Source organism: Leptonychotes weddellii, chromosome 3 (genome assembly GCF_054177405.1).
Source record: "Leptonychotes weddellii isolate Sample4059 chromosome 3, ASM5417740v2, whole genome shotgun sequence".
In the NCBI taxonomy this organism is placed as follows: domain Eukaryota; kingdom Metazoa; phylum Chordata; class Mammalia; order Carnivora; family Phocidae; genus Leptonychotes; species Leptonychotes weddellii.
In genome coordinates this window covers 26,538,371-26,562,758 of record NC_138371.1, presented here as the reverse complement: position 1 = coordinate 26,562,758, position 24,388 = coordinate 26,538,371, and the positions used below count along the sequence as shown (strand labels likewise).

Sequence of the window (24,388 nt, the reverse complement as noted above, 5' to 3'; positions counted from 1 at the left end):
GAGTGATTTTCATTAGTAAGTGGAACCCAAAGTGGTCTTTGGTGTTAGAAAGGAAGTGTTGCTTCATTTCATAATGATGGTTTTTCATGTTTATCAGGCAAATGCATGCCAAAGAGTGGTCCAGAGATTTTTTTCACCTCTATGGATAAGTTTTTATAAACTTATTATTCCTTTCCCGATAACTTTAAGCTATCATGCTCTCCTATGCATGTTAGGTTTAACTCATTTAAATCAAAGAGTTTATGATTATATTTAATCAGTATCTTTGTTTTCTCCCTATGTAAATTTTTCATCTTTGTGCCTTCTACCCATATCTCTGTAGAATTCATTGAAACAAATATTTCCTTAGTCTCATTGTTTGGATTCCAGTACCTTCATTTATATCAAGGAAATCCTTACGCCTGTTGGCAACAGCACCCAAAAAGCCGAACCAACTATATCTAAATCCTGATCCATGCCAGAATATATTATACCAGCTTATCCCAATAGCCGTCATTCAGTCGAGACCTCTCTTGGCATATTTGTAGTAAGTTGAATTCATTCTTGGTTTGGTATGAGTTGAATCAGGGCATAGCCTTTTATGGCTTGTATTTTATGTTTCCATGTGAGAGCATCACGTTCGGAGAGATGCCACATAGGAAGAGAGGCTTTCTGCTTCTTGGGCCCAGTTGCAAGGAAGAAGTGAGAAGGAGTATATGCCCTCCTTTGATGCTTGTGAGGCTCTACTTAGGGAACTGAGATGATATGTGGTGATGATTAAGAAATAATAACTAGCTTTGTGCACTCTCTCAAATGTCTCCCACACACTTTCAACTCTGAAAAACAGTATGGTCTTCCAATGGCAGTGGCACAAGTATTATCGCAGAGCCTGGCTCAAAACCTTGGAATCCAATGGGAACCTTCTAGCAGAAAGCCAAGTATGTACATTGACCTTCTTACTCGCTTTCATGTGCCATTCTGTCTGTATAATGCATGTCCAGTCAATAATAAATAAATATTTCTCATTCCTAAGTCGTGAGAGTTTAATTGTAGTATACCTGCTTCCTCTTAAAAAAGACGATCGAATGAGCAACTTAAGGTAATTCTTAATCTGTTCGGGTTGTAGGGAGTTCCCCTTCAAAATTCATAAAAATCGCACCCATTTTCTCAGAAGAGGAGCAGCTCTTTCTCACATCGCAGAGTGTTGGGGTTCAAGGGAGGGGGTGAATATTCACCCTCTGGGTTCTAAGCAGTGGAGTGTAGACACTAGGTGTCAATAAAGTTCCACTGGGGGTCAATAATAGTACAGCTGGACCAGGAAATGGCTTAGATCTAGTGTCAAAAAGGAGCTCCCACTCTAATTAAACTTCCCCACCTACCTTCCTCTAACTGAACTCACCCACATGGTTCCATCAGAAAGGCTCAGGAAGAAGCCTCCCCTACAGGTAGCCCTGCCCTAAGGGCCCTTTAAGCCTGGGAACGGGTGGTAGGGGATAACCCTCTCGTGGGCCAGCAGTGCCAAGAGGGAGTCCAAACAGGACCACAGGCCCCACTCAGTGGGAAAAATGCAGCCAGTGACTGCTGGCGTCACTCTCTTCGTTACTCAGAGGAGGGGAAGGTGGAAGCACAGGGCTGACTTCCAGGGGCGAAGTACGCAAAGCCCACAGTGGTTTTAGGAGTCCATGAAAAATTTCAGTTTCTTTAAAAATCAGGATAAAATCCAACCTGGATTATATTCCTCTTTAGACCAACAAAGTAGTAAAATGCAATTTCTAATACATTTCTTGTGGCATCAGGCAAAAGTGCCAAGGACCCACAGAAATCATAATGGGATCTTGTGGAAAGAAAGACCGAGGTATTCCCTCAAATTGTTCTCTTAAGTGGAAGTCTGCTCCCCTCTGTGAAAATACCAGATGCCAATAGTAAAGGTCTCCCTGCCCACCTCAGCTCCCGAGGAAGAAAAGGACAAAAAACTACTGTAACATTATCCTACATTTTCTACCTTTTTGACAACTATCAAATAATTGTCATTAATGCATAGTGTTATGGAAACTTGAAACAAAATATGTATCCAGGAGCTTCTCAATTCCCTTTATGGGTGTATTAAGTTATCACTTGATGGGTATATTAAGTCTGGTGGCATTTAGCAAATATCCACAAACTTTCGTTTATTAATATCTTGCTCAGAGTATTTGCTTTCCCAAGGAAACGCATAGTATACGTTAAAGGAGGTGTTTTGGGTTTCATCAGCTGGGATGGATGGCCTTAGTATCAGAAAGGAGTGGGACCAGGTTTATGACCTTGTTTGAGAACCCTGGGGCCTGGAAGAGGCCAGCGCTGGGGTCAGCTGAGAGATGTTATGGAGTTGGGTGAGGGGGTGGGGTGAGAAGTAGGGGTTCAGGACCGATGCCCGGAGTGGTTCCTTCCTAAAATGTTTTATTCCTTTGTGAATTGTTTGTTTAGGAAGATAGTTCTTTAGTTCTGAACTTTGGCTTTTAAAAAATCCATTTGGAAGTCTTTCTTTAAAAATATGTCTGTCTATGATAGAAAAGAGAATGGGAAAAAATAAATGAAAAGAACAGCCCATCGTAATATCAATATGTCAGTCTCTGGCATCTAGGTTGAGTTTGTGATTGTTGTTTAATTTCAGTGACTTACACTTTTATTTTGGAATGCTCTCTTTTCCTAAACCTTTGAGTGTAGTGTTCTTCAAGTCTCTGGCCAAACCTCGCTTTGAATCTAGCAAATGGAATTCTGTCCTATAAATTCCAGTGTGCTCTGTTGGGCAGGCTTCAGTGATGCCTCATGACGTGTGCAATAGAGCATCACCGCTCATCTCGTGTGAGCCCCCGAACCACTCTGGGAGACAGGCAGAGAGGCTGTTCTCCATTTTCAAGGTGGAAACACTGAGACCCAAGAAATACTAAGTCACTTGCCTGCAGGACTTGCCTTTCAGGTAGAACTTGGCCTAGGACTCAGGCTTTTCACTTCCAGACCAGGCTACTTTTCATTAAACATTGGAACTGGGAACTCAATTGAGTTTTCTGAGTTACAAAAATGAAGAGAGTGACAGTTTTATTTCTCACCAGCTGTTGTCTCAGGAAACAACCTGTCCTTCTGGAAAGGATATAAAGAAATATTGATTGAATGGAAATAGATTTTGTTTGGTGAGACTTCACATTCTGTATCTACATGACATGGAATTGGGAATAAGGAATTATCTCAAGAGTTGCAATGCAAATTAAAGACGTGACTTTTGTTGTTTTTCTTTTCTTCTGTTGCTTCTTGTTATTTCATTGGACTAGAATGTGACTGCACAGAATCCTGGGGTGGCTGCATCATGGAGGAAACAGGGTAAATTTTCATTATACGTGCCTTTGATATCTGCCTTTCACTGACATTGCTGCGTATAATTAGATATACTGTCTCTCAGGTACTGATCTTTTAGGCTCAGCACTCAGTATAAATCCAATCATTAATTACCTGATATTTTAAAAATGAAAGGACTGATTCACCTTATATTTTAATTTTTTATAATGTTGATAAGAGCAAAATATAGTAACAACTTCTATTTCTATTAACCTTTAAAAGAAGCCCATTATTAAATGCTTCTAAGTTTAGTAGATACATTAATTTTTTAGTGCACTTAGACTAAGAGCTGGTTGTCTGCCTGGAGCAGTCAGTGAAAGTCCATTTTGTCATCAATTTATATTTTAAGGAACTCGCAAATAGATATGTTTGCTCTAGTAAAAATTGTACTATACTGCTTATATAATCCATATAGTTTTTTTTTAATTAAGACAGATTTATTGTGTCTAAATTAGATATCATCTCTTGATAGACATTTGAACATTTTCTCACCTATCTCTTCTCTTCTTGTGAGGATACTTGGAGAACTAGAGTCACTGCCCCGGAGCTGCCATTGGTGTCTGTGAACCAAGGCCTGGAAACATTGCCCCCCGCCATCCCCCAGCCCCTGCCCCTGTGGGAGCCATTGACCCAAGGCTCCCTAAGCTAGAGCCTACTCCTACTAGACGTAAGAGGTTGTCTCACCCAGCATCTCTCCTGTTTCTTCTGCGCATGCCAGAGATCTACTCAATACATTGCCTGTTTCTGGTCCTCTCCGTCTCCTGAGGAGCCGCAGTGGCCAGAGGCTCTGACCTCCTTGTACAGAGTCCCTTCTTTACGCTCCCACCAGGAGTCCTGCTCCTGGTGGAAAAGAGGAGTGTGATCATGAGGGATTGCAGAGAGAGTCAACCATTCTACCTGCTGCTTTAGAACATGTTTCTAGAAATGTAGTTTAAACCTGAAACTGTAGACTTTCATGCTCCCCTTACTGTTCTACCATAGTTTAGTAACATTATGGCTTAAACAGCATTTTTGCGGACTACTATAGGAAGGTAACACCATTTATAATATTGCTTCTATAGGGAGGCACCTTCTGTCTTCTAAACTCCCAATTTCTAAATGGATTTTTGGACTGGCCACCCAGAGGATAGAATAAAACTATTTAAAGCTAATATATATATATTTTCTCAAGTATACATTTCTACATAGTTCCTTTAAGAGATCACTGTCAACAATGGCAAAAACTTTTCCTACTTCCATATACTACCTTCATGCATCAGGGTACAAGAAACTTTAGGATTACATCCTAGAATCCATGGCCTGTCGCTCTCAAATCAAGTACTATAACAAATACGCCCAAGGAATCAGTGTGTATGATTCAGTTTAACTTTGACCGTGTGTATAATATCTCCCCAGGTACTGACATAGAGATAGTAATTGGATTAGTTAAATCACAAAGAGGCTCATATCATATTCCTAAGTCATGAATATATTTCAGGTTGAGCCTAAAAAGCTATTATCTAATTCTAATTCAGAAGGAGCTTACCCTAATTCTGTTTTTACCGAGTGTATATGTGCTAAAAACATATATACATATATGTGTATATATATTCATTTATATACATGTATGTGTATATGTATGTATATATAGTATGTGTATATATATATAGTATAATACTTCTCTTTCCTTGATTTCCTTGTTTGCCTCATTGGTGTTGCTGAAGTCCACATTATATAATCTTTAATAGATTGACCCTCACAATTCTTTCCTCCAAAGTAAAATCTAGTAGGTTCCTTTGCATCTTTTATTCAGGACAGAGGCAAAAAATGCTTGCCTTTACTGAGAGCAAACAAAAATGACCACACTTTAAAATATAGCTTAGGTGGAGAAGTTTTGTGATAAGCTTTCCAAAACTCTTCCAGGCCCAGGCACGGAAGGGCTTGGTTGCTGAGGAGGTTATAACCTGGCCCCAATATGTGGTTTTCTTTGACTATCTATTTTTACAAATTCTACCACACATACTTATTTGGCAATTTGAACATAAATGCCTTGTCATAACCTGTGTGGAATCATCTAGATCCAGAGTGAACCTGTTGTTCTAATCCAAGGGTTTTAATTTTCTTCTCTGATGCCTGCTTTTGGTAAATTATTTACATAATTGATTCTTTATTTTCTCAGGGTGTCCCATTCCCGAAAGTTCTCAAAGTGCAGCATTTTGGAATATAGAGACTTTTTACAGAGAGGGGGTGGAGCCTGTCTTTTCAACAGGCCAACAAAGGTTAGTAACTCAGAAAGTGTAATTATTTCTTTAATTTTTTTTTTTGCTTCTAAGACATTTGTTTAATGTACATAACATTCATGAAAGCACTAGCGTCTGAAATCATGTACAACTCAGATCTGGTCAGAATCCAGTCACAAATCTCTTATGGGAAAAGACTTAAACGCCATTCTTGCATTTTACTCTTTGTGAAATGTTGAAAAGTAGCTCCGTGACTTAATAAAATGAGATGCAAAAAGACATATCTTTTTACAACGGAACACTGCCAAATGTCAGATACTTGTCTTGGAAAACAGGTCTTTTTGGGGAGGAGGGGATTTGTCAATCAGATTAATATTTAGTCATAAAAGCCATTATCATGTTGAAGTCTGGTCCTGTTTAAATGAATGATAAAACTATAGTTTTGCTGCTTTGAATCTCTGATTTTTCAGTGCTAGCTGTAGCCCTCCCACTTTGTTCTGCAAACAAAGAAACAAACATTTCAAAATATATTTGAAGTTTACATGTTAGGATTTTCATCCTGCTGCTTAGAGATTGTGGTTTAGATTAAGATACATTGCTTTAACCTGTTCCTCTGAGAAAAATCCATTTTCCATTGATATTCTCTCTAAGAGTATAACTAGTTTCCTGGCTTTTTTTTTTTTTTTCCTTTTTAAGTGGTCTATTCTCCTAGACAGGAAGCATTACTAATATCAGCTAGCCAAAAAATAGCCCAAAGTATTTATAGATCTCATAAATACATTTATGTATTTATTATTTATTATATAGTCTCTTTATGTGGGTAGGTCCATGGTGTCGACTGGCATTTCATCAGGATTCATATATACATTGTCACAATCCTTATCCATAATTCCTTAACTCAAAAAGCTCTGAGAATTGGAAGTCTTTTTTATGAGTTTGCAGAAAACACGTCAGGCAGTAAAACTTATCTTGGACTGAAAACCTTTATTACCCCTCATAGTGTAAATATTCATAAGTATTACTGCAGAAATAGAAATGTTTTTGATTATAGGGTGTGCACCAGGCCCCTTAGGGCTATTACATAGAACATGGTAAATGTATCATACTTTTCTAAAATCTAGCAAAGCCAGAATTTTCAAACTCACTGGCTACAAAGCTTTTGCGTAAGGGACCGTGGACCTCTAGTAGCATATTTGGAAATGAATCGTCAACAGACAAAAAGACAGGATTGCTGCTAATTAGCAGGTGGTATAGAAACTCTAACATTGCACATCTCATATTTCTTTTGAAAATACTACTTCATAAGTCAAATGTAGTCCATTTGCTGTACAAAATGTTTAATGCTCTATGAATTGAGAGAGCAGTGAAATCATGTTAACCTTCAGAAAAAAAATCAGTGACTAATGTGGATAACTGACAGAATAATTTACTCCTAGCCTCATAATTAAGTGATACCCCTGTAGTCAGGGGATGGTAGTTGGATGCCTGACATCTGTATAAAATCTCAGTGAGTCTGCAGAAAAAGAAACGGGAATTTTAAAGTGACCTTGCACCATTAAATCCAGCCGCCTGCCTTTCATGACATTGATCTCAGTGCAACAGGAAGCTGAAAACTTCGAAGTGTTCAAAGTGGGGGTAATGAGTAGTAATGATTGACATAAGCTGCTGACATTTATGAATTGGAGTATACATGACTCATTTCACCTGCCTTGCATCTCACCAGCCAATTAGAAGCATTGTGCCTGAGAGCACAACACTGAGTCCTAAGGTTTCTAGTGTGTGTGGAAGGATCCATCATTAGATTTCTGTAATTGCCTGTGAGTAGGAAGAAAATTATTCTGATAACTTGGAAACTAAATGAATATAACGATATATCCTCAATTTTAAAAGTTAGTAAATATGGATTTTTTTTAACCTACATGGCAGAATGATTTTTCTTTAAAAGCCTCTATGGATTCTAGTGGAATAGTTTGTATGTATGTATCAAAGAATTGACTTTTTTTTCCCCAAGTGCTTTTAGTCAATGAATGTATGCATTCATAGTTTACATGTTATATTCCACATTATCTGCATGCCTCTTTTCTGCGCTGTGGGACCTTTCCCACCTGCTATGTTTTCCACCTGTCGCTGGATGGAAGAAGGCTCCTAAGAGTGAGATCTAGCAGCTGGTTCCATGTGAGGCCTGATAGGAAAGTGCTAGCCATGTTCCAGTCTGAGCTTCCCATTTCCATTTTCTCCTGCCTGCTGATAAAATACCACAGAGATCAGGACTGTTGATTTCACTTATTGGACTTTCCTATGGTGGAGTCTCACCCAAATATGCTGGAAAACTTTCTTGCTTTGAATAAGAGTTTTTCCTTACTGGAAGTGGAAGGAGAATCGGGTCTTTCTCAGATGGACTCGGTGGAAGGCAACCCTTCCTTGGGGTCGCTGGAGGAGGAGTCTCTCTTACCCTCTCATATTCCTGTCTCTGAGCATTTGGGTTGGAATGTGCTGTTCCAGTCTTCATCCAAGAATGATGGGCATGCATAGGGAGATCTTGCCCCAGCTAAGGGAAAATAGAAATATTTCTCATAAACACTCAGCTGCCTCCACAATTGGTTGCAATATAGTTTGTCTGGCAAGCAAGTTCATAGCACTAGTAGAGTGGATTATTCTAGAAATCTGACTCTTCCATTGCTCCAGAAATGACTGAGAGATTTCTGTACATCCGTACATATGTCTGCACGTTTATTTAATATGCTTTAGACAGTGCAGATTTCTTTTCAATGCGAATGATGGGCATGGATTTCCAGCAGGACCTTTTCTACGCTTATTTGCATTTCCTTGATTGTATTTGTTACATTTGGCTGTGACTGAAACATTTTTATCTTTTTGACAGTTTTTGTGTTTTCTCAGCTGCCTGGAGATAAGTCAGTAAATTAGATATCTGTGAGTCTTAGCATTGCATCTTAGCTCCATTAGCAAATATGATAAATAATCTATTCCTTTTGACAGCTTATTTCCATTAATAAGTAATTCTAATGGTAGAGGTCATCTCTGGAGCCCACCTCCAGAGAATCCTCCAAGAAATAGTACCCCATTTGGAATATGGTTTTTAGAAGTGTTATTAATAAGTGAACAGTGTTACCCACAAAGACATCATTTGTAAGATGCCATTAACAACAGATCACAGAAGAATTTCACATGGTAGCGGATTATAGGACCATGTATGTGGCCCTATTGGTGTGTTGATTTTCTGTGATAAATTAAAATGTTTTTCCTTTCTCTTCCTAATCTCTTTTAGCTATTTGAGCCCACAGAATGTGGAAATGGATATGTGGAGGCTGGAGAGGAATGTGACTGTGGTTTACACGTGGTAGGTATAAGAGATCTTTCCTACCTTCAACACGGTTCCTCCCCAGAGCAAACAAGAATAGTGAGAAGCCTACAGGGTCCTTCTCTGTGGTCTTACTGCCTTTCTTTCTCATCTCTCTCATCAATGCTTAATCTCAGCTCAGACATGTTAGAATTAATCATGTCCTTATGGCCTTGTTTGAAAAAAACCTAATGGGTTCTTCTAATCAAATCTCCTACCTCTTAAAAATTCATAGCTCATATTCATCCCATTCAAATTTTACCAAATCATGAAATAGTCTTTCCATGGTATGTATTATTTTTGTCTTTATAAAACTAGTTAGAGTCTTGGGGCCCCTGCCTGGCTCGGTCAGTAGAGCACGTGACTCTTGATCTTGGGATTGTGAGTTCAAGCCCCATGTTGGGTGTAGAGATTACTTAAAAATAAAATATTTTTAAAAATCCGAAACTAGATAAGAGTCTTAAGAACGTATTGGAACTAACTGAAGATGAGCAGCTTGCTAAGAAATAAGCTTACTTTTTGGTAGAGAAGCCCTCTCACAGAAGATCATACTTTGCTGGAAAATATGGCAGGAAGGAATTTTATCATTGTTTAAAGTGATTATTTACTGAAATATTTGCTTGTTATTGTATAAGTCTCCTCGTGTGGATTATAAGTCACATGTGGAGAGAGGGTTGAATGACCAGCCTATAAGCTTTCTCACTTACTCACGTGAAGTGTTTCCTCTAGGAATGCTACGGATTGTGCTGTAAGAAATGCTCTCTCTCCAACGGGGCCCACTGCAGCGATGGGCCGTGCTGTAACAATACCTCATGTCTCGTGAGTCAACTGACACTTTCGCCTTCCTTTTCATCGACATGTTAGCTACATCTCTCAATGTGTACACAGAGTATTTGTAGAGCTTGCCACACATTTGTTGATTGACCATGTGCCTCGCAATTTTGTAGAATCAACAAAGCTACCTAAATTCTGTGGGTCAAAGCATTTACCTTTACTATGATGCACTATCAACTATCCTATCTTTCAATGCCTCCTTAAGAAAATATACGTATACTCCTTCCAAAATAAACATTGAGAGTTGTCCTGCTAATGCAGATGAGAACCACATTAAATGGTTGAATAGAAGAGGGACAATTTCTGTGGTCTTTTTAATAATATGACCTACTTATAATATTTTTCTTTAAATTTATTACTATGTATATGTACATTTATTTTGGACCATGAACCTAAAACCTAGTGCTCACATTTTTTATGCTTGGGTTTAAAATCCCCTATAGAGGCAAGAAAGCTGGATAAAGAGGTAATCTATGTGTGTATATTTATATGTGTATATATACAGCTTATGTGTGTATGGACACAGTTCATTTCCCTCTGTAGAATCTCCAGTCAATTTTTGAAAAGTCATTTTTTAAATCTTCCTTTTTCTCATTTACTAAACCTCTAATATTCCTTATAACCATAAGGTTACATGATTTTATTATTTTATTCAATACAAAGAGGTATTAAGCATTATGGTATTTTAAGATACTAGCTTAGTTGCCTTATGTTCCCCACCAGATTCTAGATTGCTTGACATCAGTGGTCTTTTTCCTTCATCTTTTACCCACCCCCTCAGTGTGATTGGTGTCACTGAAAGGAGTTCATATGAATTCACTGAAATTTGATTGTATATATTTAGCTAAAAGCAAGATTAAGATCCAAGCTAATAGGTTCAATTAGTGAAGGTTGGGTGTGTATACTCAATCTTCAGAGAGATCTTAAATGTTTGTATTTTAGTGATTTGCTCTTTTGTTTTAAACCATACTACTCTATCTTCTTTACATAATTGCCATTACCTTGTTTTCCAAAAGTAATACTCTGAAACCGTGGGTTTTGAAATCTGAACATTTAATGCCTTGGTTAATGATTCATATTTACTACAGAGAGTGGTATCTGGGCCTTGTCTCTATTCTGCAACTATCTTGCTAATTCATAAAGAGTTTGGTAATGGTTATGAGAGAGTGCCTGAATTATTGGTGAATATAACAATGCTAGCTATTTGAAATACTAATTAACACTAGCTCCTAATATTGAATTTTGATTTGCAGTTTCAGCCACGAGGGTATGAATGTCGGGATGCTGTGAATGCGTGTGATATTACTGAATATTGTACTGGAGACTCTGGCCAGGTATGACAAACTGAGTTTTTAAATAATACATTTTACTTGCAAATATTGTACACATTGGAAAGCTTTCAATTGGGCTACATGTGTGAATATGATTTGGTTTCTTTGTTTTTTGTTTTGTTTTACTTTGTTTTCCAGTAATTTCTAGATCTCCACTATGCCTTTATTTTAGGAACATTTATTGTGTTTCCTGGACCTAGATCTCTTTTTTCTTCCAAATTTCCCCTTCCTAATTAGTTCCCTTTATATGGTTTCTACCCAGCAAATTGATTTTTCTTTCCGTCCCCACATCTAAAATAGTATATTCACACTGATGAAGAATTAATGTACTGTTTGCAAACATTTTTAAGCCACCAAGCCCTTTCTTCTAAGAAAAAATTGGTAGGATGCCCACCATAGCAGAGAACAAGGAACATTGCTCTGATTGAAGAGGGATCGGGAGCAGGTGTCCACCTCTCTCGGTTCTGTCTCCAACTCTCCCCCACTTACATTGTCCTAGCATCATGCCCCATATGCTTTGGTGTGGTCTTCTTCACATTAAAAATTACCATAACATAATGAATGCTGCCTACCAGGATTCCTTTTTTATACAATTTTTATGTTTTAAAAATTTATATCACATTATTTTAAGTCTTCATTTTTCATTCAAATGGGCATTTGCTGAGCACCTGCTGTATGCCAAGCACTGCTATAAATATTGGGATATGGTAGGGAACGAGATAGGCAAGTCCTTGCAATTACGGAACTTACATTCTGCAGGTGGAGACATAAGTCAACAAAAACATCTGGTGGTGCTAAGTGCTAAGGGTAATGTAAGGTGATGTGGGATATGGGGTGGGGGGCTTTAGGTGGGGTGCTCAGGTGTATTTTCCTGGAGGAGTTGGCATTTAAGTAGAAAAGCACAGAAGGAGCTAGTCAGAAAACAGCGAGTTAGGAAGCTTGGCTTCTTCAAGAAATGGAATGAAAGCGGGGATTACTGGAGAGTAGTGGGAAAAAATCAAGAGGAAGTCAGGGATCAAGGCAGTTAGGGAATAGGTAAGAATTTTGGATTTCATTCTACTTTTATTTTTTCTCTGACATGACTTCAAAAACATGTTCCTGTACTATTACTCAGTTTTTATAAATACCCTTTTTACAATTGCACGAGAGTCCATCATGTGGATTCATCAGTTGACTGGTGACTTGTTATCCAGTGGTGGATATTTAGGTTGTTGGCGGTTTTTCATTATTGTAATTAATACGGCAGTGAACATCTTTTCTTTATGCATATTTCTCGTTCAGGATTCGCTCCTTAGGATAAATTGCCCAGAAATAATGGAGTTATCTGTTGCCAGGTATTATGGTTTCTAAGGGACTCCCCATAAATAGAGTACAGTTGGCGGTCAAAATACTATTTTTCGTATTGAATATGGCCAAGTTGGAAGCCATAACTTAGTGTGAGAACTAAATGAGCTCTTTATAGATCCTAGATTCAGGCTGTAGGAACAGGTCATTGACAAAGTGGGTCTGGAGCGACTTCTCCTTGCAGAGATTGGCCGTTGTCTTGTATGTGTTGGAGGAGCAGCGAGAGTAGTATGATTTATGTGAGTAGGCAAGAGAAGAATGGCAGAACCGAGCCAAAGGGCCAGTAATTCTTCCCAGGTTTGTCAGTCATTCGGTCACTCTACCTGCCTCAGGGGGAATGGAGTGTGGCAGCAAAATAGCTGGAGGTATCCTGAGTTCCCTTCACTGGGAAAAAACAAGAGGGGAGGGAGACAAAGGTTTCTAACTAACCTTTTTGGAAGCTCTTGATGTGTATTATCTGAGATGCAATTCAAAGGGACCCTTTTAAGGATGTGATACAGTGAAATATGTTCAGGCTATTCTTTATTGATTTTTATGCATATCTGTTTCTTCTATTTATATATGTAAATGGGTTTCTTTGCAATTTTCCTAGAATATAGTAAAAGGAGTGTTAGAATTGTGGGTTTTGTGTTTTATGCCAAGTTTTATGTTTTGTGACAATCCTGGTATACTGTTTCACTGAGTTATATTTTTAGTTTTGTAGAATACTACTATTCTTATACCCATCATATATGGTTTTGGTTCTGTGTTTCAGCTCTTTTCGAAGTACAGTATTTTCATTTCAGCCTTTAATTCCTGAATTGCCATAGAATTTACTGGAAATAAGGCTTTTATAATGAGGGCTCTATGTTCAACTTAATATTCCAGTGTCTAAATTTTTAAAACATTCTTTTTTTAAGATTTTATTTATTTATTTGAGACAGAGGGAGTGGGAGTGAGCAAGAGCAAGCAGGGGGGCGGGGGCGAGGGAAAGGGACAAGCAGACTCTGCACTGAGCGTGGAGCCTGATGTGGGGCTCGATCTCAGGGTCCTGAGACCATGACCTGAGCCAAAATCAAGAGTCGGACGCTTAACTGACTGAACCACCCAGGTGCCCTAAAACGTTCCTTTTGCCTCATGTATGTATGTAAGGTGAAAATTGCGCTGTTAAATTAATTTCTAAGTGGCATATTAGAATAGCATGTTCTTTTAGCAATAATTTCCTTATATGACCAGAATGTGCCTGAAATAGATAATTGGAGTAGAGGGAGTTAGGATCCCCCAGAATTCTTCTGCTTTGTAACAGGGCAGTGAGCCTTGTATTTAATTGATACTAATTATGATTAGGAAAAAGGGGATCTCAGAGAATCTCTGCGTCTCTGAGAATCAGCATCATTGGCAACATTATGACTGTATGCCTCGTATCTCAGTCTTTGCTTAATTTTGATCTTAGCCTTTACTGATGCCTTTGAGCTACTTTTTAAATTCACAGTTTATCACAGAATAAACAATACTTGTGCAACTGAGAGAAATCCTTGGCAAACGATACTGGATGATATAATAAAGGTATTTTTGAAAAATGTAGGAAATATATCTTGTTGGCGCTATAAAAGATGCCATCTATATGGGTGGTTTAACACAATTAAAAATAAGCACATTTAAATGCTACTGCACTGTTGAAGGCTGCCTCCTGTGAACTTTCCTGCACAGCCTGAAACTGGGGGCTGGGAGGGCATTTAGAGACCGAATCTAGAGCTCTACTCACAGGTAGAATAAAGGACACAGATTTATGGTTCTTCTGTTTTAGTATATGTGCTGCCGAAGCGAGCGGTATGGTTCTTCTGTTTTAAATGTCCCCAGAGAATGTAAGACATTCCATAATTCCCCATGTTAAACATTTCAGTGATAAGCAACTTGCTTTTATTAGCCTAAACTAAAAATAAATTGATTAGAAATCTTGCCTGTAGGGCGCCTGGGTGGCTCAGTCCTTAAGCGCCTGCCTTCGGCTCAGGTCATGGTCCCAGGGTCCTGGGATCGAGCCCCGCATTGGGCTCCCTGCTCCGCGGGAAGCCTGCTTCTGCCTCTCCCACTCCCCCTGCTTGTGTTCCCTCTCTTGCTGTCTCTCTCTCTGTTGAAAAATAAATAAAATCTTTAAAAAATAAAAAAAAATAAAAGAAATCTTGCATGTAGCTGTAACAGTTTATAATCAGGGCTTTTTTTTTTTTTAATTAGTAAAGAGTTCTACAAAAAATTTTTTTATTGAAACATCACAAAAGTCAACTGTGATAAGTTAATTTTAGACCCTGATATACCTATTCTAGTACCAACATTTCTTTTGCATTTTTGTTCGATGTGATTGTATTCATCTCGGAGTAAGTGAATAATTACTGTTAGTTGATTAATAAGATACTGATTGCATCTGGACTGGATTTGGGTGGATGAAGGGGCCCACGAGGATCTGTTTCTATGCTACTGGCCCAAGTAGGCCAGGTTTTGGCGCTGATAATTTATGTCCTTTGAGTGGTCATCATCCGATTGATTGAAAAGCTATAGTGAATGAAGGCTTATATGAAAGTTAGTTATTCTTTAGAAAGATATAGAACCAAAGCATTTTATCTCAAAGTGTTCCTTTTAAGTTAGTGCTTCTTAGCAATTGCGAATTCTAAATTAGTTCTATTACCTTTCTGTAGTGAACTTGATAAACAGCTTGAGATGTGCAGAACAGAGTAACTTTTTAAAAAAAGATTTTATTTATTTATTTGAGAGAGAGCACAAGTGAGGCGGGGGAGGGTCAGAGGGAGAAGGAGAAGCAGACTTCCTGCTGAGCAGGGAGCCTGATGCGGGGGCTCCATCCCAGGACCCTGAGATCATGACCTGAGCCGAAGGCAGATGCTTAACCAACTGAGCCACCCAGGCGCCCCAGAACAGAGTAACTTGATTGTGTCTGCATGGGTCATTCATTTATTTATCCAGTTAGCCAATAGTAATTGAGCACTTACTCAATAATAATTGAGTCCGGTTTTGTTCCAGCTGCGAGGGTGGCAGCAGGGAATCACGCATACAACCCCTGCGTGTGTGGGATGGGGGCAATAGACAAACAAATAAGTAACGTATATGAATATGAGGTGATAAGTTCTACGGGGAAGGAAAACACCAGGAAATGGGGAATGGAGAATGCCACCATGGGAGGTCTTACAGTTTTTGAGAGCAAACTGTGCAGAAACCTGGGGGAAGATCGAAGGAAGGGCAAGGGCAAAGCCATGGGGTGGGAAGCATGCCTGGCACGTTGGCAGAGAGTCAGCTCAGGCATGGCAGAGCAGGGATGAGGTCAGAGAGAGGATGGAGTTGGGGGGACAGCAAAGTGCGGATTGTGTTGAACTTTGACGTCCATTGAGTATGTTGGGAAGCCATCGAGCAGAGGAGCAACACAATGGGATTTACGTGTTTAGAAGGACACTCCAGTAGCTGAATAGGGATGGAAGCAGGGCAATCAGTTGGAGGCTGCTGCATAATTCAGGTGAGGGATGATGGCAGATTGGACTGGGGGTTGGCAGTGGAGATGGAGGAAAGTGGTCAGATTGTGATTCTAGTTTGAAGGTAGGCCTAGTAGGATTGGTTGACAGACTGGAAGGAGGGTGTGAGAGAAGGAGAGACAGAGGATAACTTCATGGTTTGGGACCTGACCAATGGGAAAAGCGGAACAGTCCTTTACTGAGAAGGCGAAGACCGTTTCTTACTCACTTGCTTTCCCTGTATATTGCTTTTTCTTTGCATATTTGCTTTGAACACTGTACTAGAGCCTTTGACTTGAACCGTTTTCAGCTCTCGCAAATGTGGCAAATAAAATGCATAGAGAGTAAAAGTTTTGTTTTTTTTTTAAGATTTTATTTATTTATCTGAGAGAGAGAATGGGAGACAGAGAGCACGAGAGGGAAGAGGGTCAGAAGGAGAAGCAGACCCCCTGCCGAGCAGGGAGCCCGATGCGGGACTCGATCCCGGGACTCCAGGATCATGACCCGAGCCGAAGGCAGTCGCTTAACCGACTGAGCCACCCAGGTGCCCCGAGAGTAAAAGTTTTAGTTCATTCAGAGTAACTTTTTGGGGAAATGAAGTGTACTTTTAAACAATGACTTGATAAACAGACCTGGAAAAAGAAATAACCATCCATCACAATTGTTCTAGTAGCATGTCTGTAGTTGGAGAGGTCAGGGACATACTGGAGATGCAGCACTCACATTGAGTTGAGAGACTATTTCTTCTTTTTCAATAATGTGGCCTAGAGGTGAGCGTCAGGGGTGTCGAATGCAGATTTGACACTTCCCAGGGCTGAGAAAGGTCCTGTGAGTTAGTTCCCAAATGTGTCCACTCCTACATAACAAGCTGATTCATGCCCTTTGTTGTCCGTTTTAATTCCTTCTACTTTTGACTCTGTAAGCAAGTGAATGTAATTTCCTACTTTAGTCCACCTCAGGGAAAACGGAGAAGTAAAAAGTACTCACTGCATGGATGAATTTATTATTTTTACCAATAATAGAAGAAGTAGTTTGGATAACCTACTTAAGGGGTTACTCATGTTTTTCTAGACATTCCCAATTATATAGTCACCATGCTTGCTTTTTTTTTTTTGCATATTTATATGTTATACACATAAGGTGAAGGTACTTATGTTGAACATTAATGAAAAACATTGTATTTTTCAGTGCCCACCAAACCTTCATAAACAAGATGGATATGCATGCAATCAAAATCAGGTATGCTGGGCTCTAAGTTTTCAATCTAATTTTAAAAGGACTAGTTTGTGAGGTTTCTTTTTTTTTTTCCTTTCCGATGAATATATCTTCAAAGGGAAATCGCAACTCAAAGAACCATACATTATTGCAATGGACTTCTAATTCCGTGTTGCTTCATGGCATATTAAATACTAAATCTAGTATGATATTTAACTCTGGTGACAAATTGTCCAGATTGAGGGCAAAGAAAAAATATAATGACTAAAGAATTAGGAATCTAATTTACTGAGTTGTGACCATCTTTCAATAACATCAGCCTCTAATGGGAAAATATGACTGTTATAATGTGCTATCGTATGTGATGATGTGGGTTTTGTCTTTTCTGAAGCCATGTTATAATGTAACATTCATACCCCAAAGAAGCTAAAAATCATTTTGGAATCGCCCAAGGAAGTGTACCAACGTTTGTTTTCCATAAAATTTAAAATTTCAGGGGATTAGTTTTGACTTAAAGAGCTGTACTCTGAGGTCTGTTCTGAGTTTCAGAATTTAACTGTCTGTTGTGCTTCCCTTAAGATGTTTGTGATTTTTATTTTCACTGTGAAAATATTGGGGTATGGAGTGAAAAAACAAATCAACTAATCCAAATAACAACAAAAGGAGACCTTGCAGTGCAGATCTGGGGACAAGGGAACTGGCTGCATGGGCCTCCTAACGTGTGTCCCTGTCCCCAGGGCCGCTGTTACAATGGGGAGTGCAAGACCCGGGACAACCAATGTCAGCACGTGTGGGGGACAAGTAAGTCGCGTTTTCCTGCTTGGTGATTGCACACGGTTTCTCTGGGTATTATCCTGCTCTGCCAGTGTCGCTGAAGGCATGGATAGCTTGGAGTGATGTTTTTATTTTATTGTATTTTTTTAAGATTTATTTATTTATTTTAGAGAGAGAGAAAGTGGGGAGGGGCAGAGAGAGAGGGAGAGAGGGTCTCAAGCAGACTCCATGCTGAGCAGGGAGCCCCATGCGGGACTCAATCCCACGACCCCGAGATCACGACTTGAGCTGAAACCAAGAGTTGGATGCTTAACTGACTGCATCACCCAGGCGCCCCTGAAGTGATGGTTTTTAAAAAAATCCAGAAAAGGGTGAGAATAAAGAGAACTGTGAATCTCAGTCACAAAAACCACAGAAAAGAGCTGTTGAAGCTGGGGACTTGTCATCAGAACCAAGCCGTGTCACACAGTGATGGGGCTGTCAGAGAGGGGATGTCACACGCACCTGCAAAGATTGGGTTCAGTGTGGCTGTCACATTATTATCTAGCCACTTGTGTGAATCACTCTCATTCTGTACCTTGGGTTTAACCACTATCCCTCAGGTTAGCCTTTTGTTCCTTTACCTCAGGGAAGTACCAGACTTACTTTTAAAAATTCTGTAGTTTTATCATCTCAATTTGAAAGGAAGAAATGCAGGTCCTTCCTGAGGTGCAGACCCAGAGATTTGGGTACATGGTCCTGGCTCTCAGTACAGTCCCTAAATGTTTTTTTTTTTTAAAGATTTTAAGATTTTTAAAAAAATTTATTTGAGAGAGAGAGAGAGCAAGCGAGCATGAGCAGGGGTGAGGGGAAGGGAGAAGCAGACTCTGCTAAGCAGGGAGCCTTGATGACAAGGGGCTCAATCCCAGGACCCCGGGATCATGACCTGAGCTGAAGGCAGATGCTTAACTGACTGAGCCACGCAGGCGCCCCAATGCACTTACTCTCTTCCTGACGTTTACAGTGCCTGTCCTTTTAATCTTCAGTTCATGGGGGCCAGACCACAGCAGAGAGAAATGGGTCTGTCTTGCTGGCTGAGACTGGGTCACGGGAGAAAAGAAAAGCACACGAGATAACAGAGCGCCTGCAGGAGTGATTTCAGTGTTTGGCAAATATCATGTAACTGAAAGATTTACTGTCAGTGCTTCAGTTTTGAAAGAGGAAAGATAATAGAGGCATATTTGTCTTTTAAAAGGTTTAAATACCAAAACCCAAGTGTCGACATAAAATCTTAATTGCCTAAGATTTTATAGTATCTTTTAATACTTGTATAAAACAGGCCTAAGAATCTTTCTTCGTTTTCTAAGTGCCACTTCCCTAATTCCTGCTGATGACCCTTCCTCCCTCCCTCCCTCTCTCCCTCAAACCCACCAACAAGAATTGAAATCAGTTTGTTTCTCAAGTTAAAAACAGCAGTGTGTGGGAGCTGTCTTGGAGTAGCTTGCAAGAGCCAAGTGTGAGGTTTTGAGGAATTTCAGAAGCCTGTTGCCATCACATTGATAGCTTGAAATTAGCCATGTGTTACACCATGGAAATTGACACGATGGTATTTACACCATGGAAATTGGCAAATGCTAAGAGTGGGGATTTTTTTCTTTTTTTCTTTTTCTGGAGAACCAGTTGTTAAACATTTACCTTTGGTGCTGCTGGTTGTGCATAACAAAGACAGCTAAAACACATTGTCTTCCTGTGCTCTTCTCCAAAAGAGGCTTCCGGGTCTGACAAGTTCTGTTATGAAAAGCTAAACACAGAAGGCACTGAGAAGGGAAACTGCGGGAGGGACGGAGACCGATGGATCCAGTGCAGCAAACAGTGAGTGGTCAGCTTTGGGGGCACGATGAGTGATTTGGAAGCCCTGATTCAAATGTAAATTGAGCACGAAATAAATGTTACTGATTTTTAATAAATACTCAACTATTTAAAATTTTACAGTATGTATTTCAAAAAAATACGTTAGTATATCTAGAAGCAAATTGCTGTGGACCAAGCTGTTAACTGTGATATAGACTCACAACATTTCTGTAAACTTCAGAACATGTCTCATATGTTGTATTTTACTTGATGCTTATTTTGAAAAGACACGTTGCTAAGGTATTATAAAGTGCTATTAGGTCTTAATTTTCTACTTTTGCTGGAACATATGGCCTATGAATGTCCTACTATACACAGAACTCTACAAGCAAAATATGTAGACTGTATATATTTGGGGGACAATTCAAAATGAAGTAATATATATTTTTGATTTTTCCATGAGTGCAATACCATTTGATTTAATTAAACATCTAATGTCCATATCAGATTTTTTCCCCCTTCTATAAAGCATCTAGTTAGTGCATTCCGGAGGCATCTTTACTCAGGAAATGACATATTTTCAGAGTACGTTGGTAATATTTTCCCTGGATTAGTCGAGGAACATTAAAATTGTGATTTAATAGTTTATTAAGGTTAACTCAATGACATGGACCTATGAGACCATCAAGTTATGGGCCAAATTTCCTTCATTACCCTTCCATAACAATGAGGATTCTCACAATTCTGAAGCAGAGCAAGGATTTAAAGAAGTTTCATTTTTCTAGTTAATGATCTCTCTGTTGTGTTTCATGAAACTTTGCTTTTGCATGCAGCCTTTGATGGTGGATGAGGCTGACGAGGCAACAAATCTTTGACCATAGTTTCTTTAAAATTAAACCAAAATAATAGAACAGAACTTCCCACCTCATGTCTCACGAGTGAGGCACAGATGTTCCAAAATATTGATCCTCTTTCTGAGGTAACAGAGACCAGGAGGAAGTGGGGCCTAAAGTATTAAAAATCCATGTGGTTGGACACCTGGATTTCATTAGCTTCATTCATTAGCTTAATGTCCTAGACAAACCTGATCATTTCTCTGTGTCTTTGTCCCTTCAAAAAGTTTGGGAGGCATTGGATTGGATCATTGTATAAAAGATAGCTTTTGACTATCTAGTAACAGAATATCCAACCACCACTGAGTTAAAGAAAATTAATGCGTGTTTTCTGAAACGTTCAAAAATTGGGAGATGCAACATATAAGCAGAAACGTGAATAATACACAAATATACAGTTTGCCAAATAATTATTACATGACCTCCTATGTCACCCCCTACCTGAATCAAGAAACAGAACTCGCAGCATCCCAGAAAATGTATCTTTCCCCACAAGGTGCCCTCATCTTGCTCCTGGAGGTACTATCATCCTGACTTTTGTGACAATTACTTTCTTGCCTTTTAGAGTTTGGCTGCCTCGGTTTTCCTCCCTAAACAATACATTTTACCTAAAAGTTTGGTATAGCATTTGGGAATCATACTTCATGTATTATTTTGTATTTTGCCTCTTAAGTTCAGCATTTTAAGCATCTTGCATGGTGTGTGTCACTCTTCATATTTATTGTTCATTGGTTTTACTATCATTTGTATTCATGCTCACATACCATGATGTAGCTCTCCACTCTGCGTTAATGGTCATTTAGGTTGTTTCCGTGTGTTGGCTGTTAGGAACGACGGGGCCATGGGTATTCTTGTACATGTAACTTAGTGCACATTCGTGGACACTCTTCTAAGTCCTATACCTAGAAGAAAAATTGCTAGGTCAGAGGGTATGTGTATTTTCAGTGCCACCAGATGATGTCACGATTTTCTAAAATGGGTGTGCTAGCAAACTCAACCATCAATAATATGCATATGAGAATTTTGTGGAATCACATACTGAACCAGCACTTGGTATTATCAGACTTTTTACTTTTCTCCATTCTGGTGGGTATAAACTGCTATATTATTGTGGTTTTAATTTGCATTTCCTTGATTACCAGTGGAACTTAGTACATTTTCATGCATTTATTGGACATGGATCTCTCTCTCTCTTTTTTTTTTGTTGTGCCATTTCAATTCCTTGACCTTTTTTAAGGGGGAGCTCATTGTTTACTTAACAGAGAGGATGGCGATAGCTGCTTTCATGGGGGCTGAGTCATTTAACAGTGTGACTAAGGACCCAGATGATTTCTCCCCTGTGCTCTGGAATGCTTAGCATGATGAGTGTGTATCCTGCTGCTGGGGAGCTCGCTATGGCAAGGTGGATGCCAAGGCCGCACATGCAAAGGCAGGCAGTGTGGGAGTCGGAACAAAAGGTTTTCTCCCCGTCAGCCTCTAACCTCTTGTCCAGAAAGTAACATTCTCCCCAGCAACTTCCTAGCTGGCTTTTCCTCACATCTCAACATCCAGCGGCCACTTTGAGCTCTAGTGTCCTTTGAGGCAGGACAGTGGGATGGCTAGGAAAGTGGTTATAGGGGTCCGGGGGTGCCACGACTGGCTTCGATCAGTCATGATCAATCCCTCGGGGCTGGGTATGTTGCTACCCAGACAAACTGTGATCCTGTTAGCAAGGAAGGATGGGGGTCATAGCCAACCAACAATATCTGAACACACGTTTTTATTTAGGAGGAGAGAAAATATTTTCAATTTTTGAATATATGTGGACTGAATAGTTTTGATTATGTTGAGCTTGATTCCTCCTGTCCTGTTCTGTTTCTGTTTTTATTTAACATGCTCAGTGATGTGTTCTGTGGGTTTTTACTCTGTACCAATCTTACTCGAGCTCCACGTATTGGTCAACTCCAGGGTGAGATCATCCCAACTTCCTTCTATCATCAAGGCCGAGTGATTGACTGCAGGTAATATATTAAATGTTTGAAAACCTAATGAATCACGAGAACTACAAATTCAGAAAAATCAAGCGAAATTTTTCTATTTCTCACAAGAGGAATGTTGACTTTGATTTTATGATCTCCTTTCATGTTTAGAGTTATTTTAAAAAAACAAAGTTGTATATTTATTTGCAAATTACATTTGCTCAAAAATCAGGCCACTTATTAGTAATGGACATTCTTTGTAATGATGATCATTGAGTAGACTCACAGTATCCATTTTGACCCATGATTAAAGCTTTGAGCATTGGAATAGGTCACTATTTGAACACTATGTGTTTCATTTTTTATGACAAAAAAAAAGTTTAAGCTTTACTTTGTGTAACATATTTCTGGCTTAGAAGATGGTTTAATAGTCAATCACATACAGAACGTATTTATTAAAATATTATTTATACTGTAGGCAAGCATTTGGTGTCCCAATTATCTGTGAGTACAAGGCACAGAGATTATGAGGCTTATTTTTTAATCTAGGGAGTCATGTTATATTCCAAATAAGTATTGTTCCTTTCAAAGTAGTCATAATTCTAAGATGCTACGTTTTCATTCAAATGGTACTGTTGTTGCCTGAAACACTTCTGGGATTCTTTTACAGAATTGCCATTAGCATCTGCAAACTTTTATCTGTAGTATCCTTAGATTAGCAGACCTTCATCTTATGTGAGTGAATATGAGATTTGGAAAAATGCAAAAATTTTTGAACAAAATTTAGGAAATTTATTGGGTAAACAGGTTGAATAATGTTCTCTTGGTCAAATGATTGCTGTATTTTTCTTTTATTTTTTTAAAAAGACATTTATTTGTTTGAAAGATAGAGAGCATGCACATTGGGGGAGGGGCAGAGGGAGAGAATCTTCAAGCAGATTCCCCGCTGAGCACGGAGCCAGTTGATGCCGGGCTCAGTCTCACGACCCATGAGATCATGACCTGAGCCGAAACCAAGAGTCAGACACTTAACCACCTGAGCCACCCAGGATCCCCTGTGTTTTTCTTTTAAATTGTTCTGAAGACAATTCTAACTCGTCTTAGACAAGTTAGACCCTTCCTGGAATAAATGACAGTTTTTCTTGATGGCATGCAATATAATAATGACAATGAAAGGTATTTCCTGTCAACGTGCTCTTTTATTTTGGGAAAGTGGGGGAAAAGGAAAGGAAGGTAGAAGTGGAGAAATGCTAGGAGCCATCCATGTACACTGACAGCCTCTTTAGTTTCATGAAGAGCAAGCCTCATTCATGTTGACTTTTCTTTCTAACTACGGTGCTAATGGTTGTATGAATATCTTTCTCCTTTCAGTGGTGCTCATGTGATTTTAGATGATGATACAGATGTGGGCTATGTAGAAGATGGAACGCCGTGTGGTCCATCCATGATGTGTTTAGATCGGAAGTGCCTACAGATTCAGGCCCTGAATATGAGTAGCTGCCCACTTGATTCCAAGGGTAAAGTCTGTTCAGGCCATGGGGTAAGTAAGCATCTGTGTTCCGGTTCAAACCTTTATTGTCTGGCATCCTGAAAGTTCACAGTGGTCAGACTTTCATGCCAGCCATTTTCCTTTTGTGAGTGTTGCCAGTATTTATGCCCTGACAATGATGATTTCCTTAGTATCCTTATCTGCTAAGGATAGTACCCATATGTATTGATATGGTTTTATTTTGTTGTTTCTTTTATCACTGGCTATTGTATCTGCCACGTTGTCTATAGCTTGACATCTAAAG

At 39.2% G+C, this 24,388-nt stretch overlaps 1 protein-coding gene across 1 annotated transcript in view; it reads left to right on the top strand.

Annotated features, from left to right (window-relative positions):
* The window catches only part of ADAM23 (ADAM metallopeptidase domain 23), a 131,408-nt gene that overhangs the window by 82,014 nt on the left and 25,006 nt on the right, over positions 1 to 24,388 (top strand). The window contains exons 12-22 of the mRNA XM_031033128.2: positions 827 to 917; positions 3,285 to 3,333; positions 5,507 to 5,606; positions 8,854 to 8,925; positions 9,655 to 9,744; positions 11,013 to 11,093; positions 17,114 to 17,164; positions 17,878 to 17,941; positions 19,660 to 19,765; positions 22,518 to 22,637; positions 23,967 to 24,135. Coding sequence (XP_030888988.2) covers positions 827 to 917; positions 3,285 to 3,333; positions 5,507 to 5,606; positions 8,854 to 8,925; positions 9,655 to 9,744; positions 11,013 to 11,093; positions 17,114 to 17,164; positions 17,878 to 17,941; positions 19,660 to 19,765; positions 22,518 to 22,637; positions 23,967 to 24,135 — 993 coding nt within the window. The remainder of the gene's footprint in view (positions 1 to 826; positions 918 to 3,284; positions 3,334 to 5,506; positions 5,607 to 8,853; positions 8,926 to 9,654; positions 9,745 to 11,012; positions 11,094 to 17,113; positions 17,165 to 17,877; positions 17,942 to 19,659; positions 19,766 to 22,517; positions 22,638 to 23,966; positions 24,136 to 24,388) is intronic.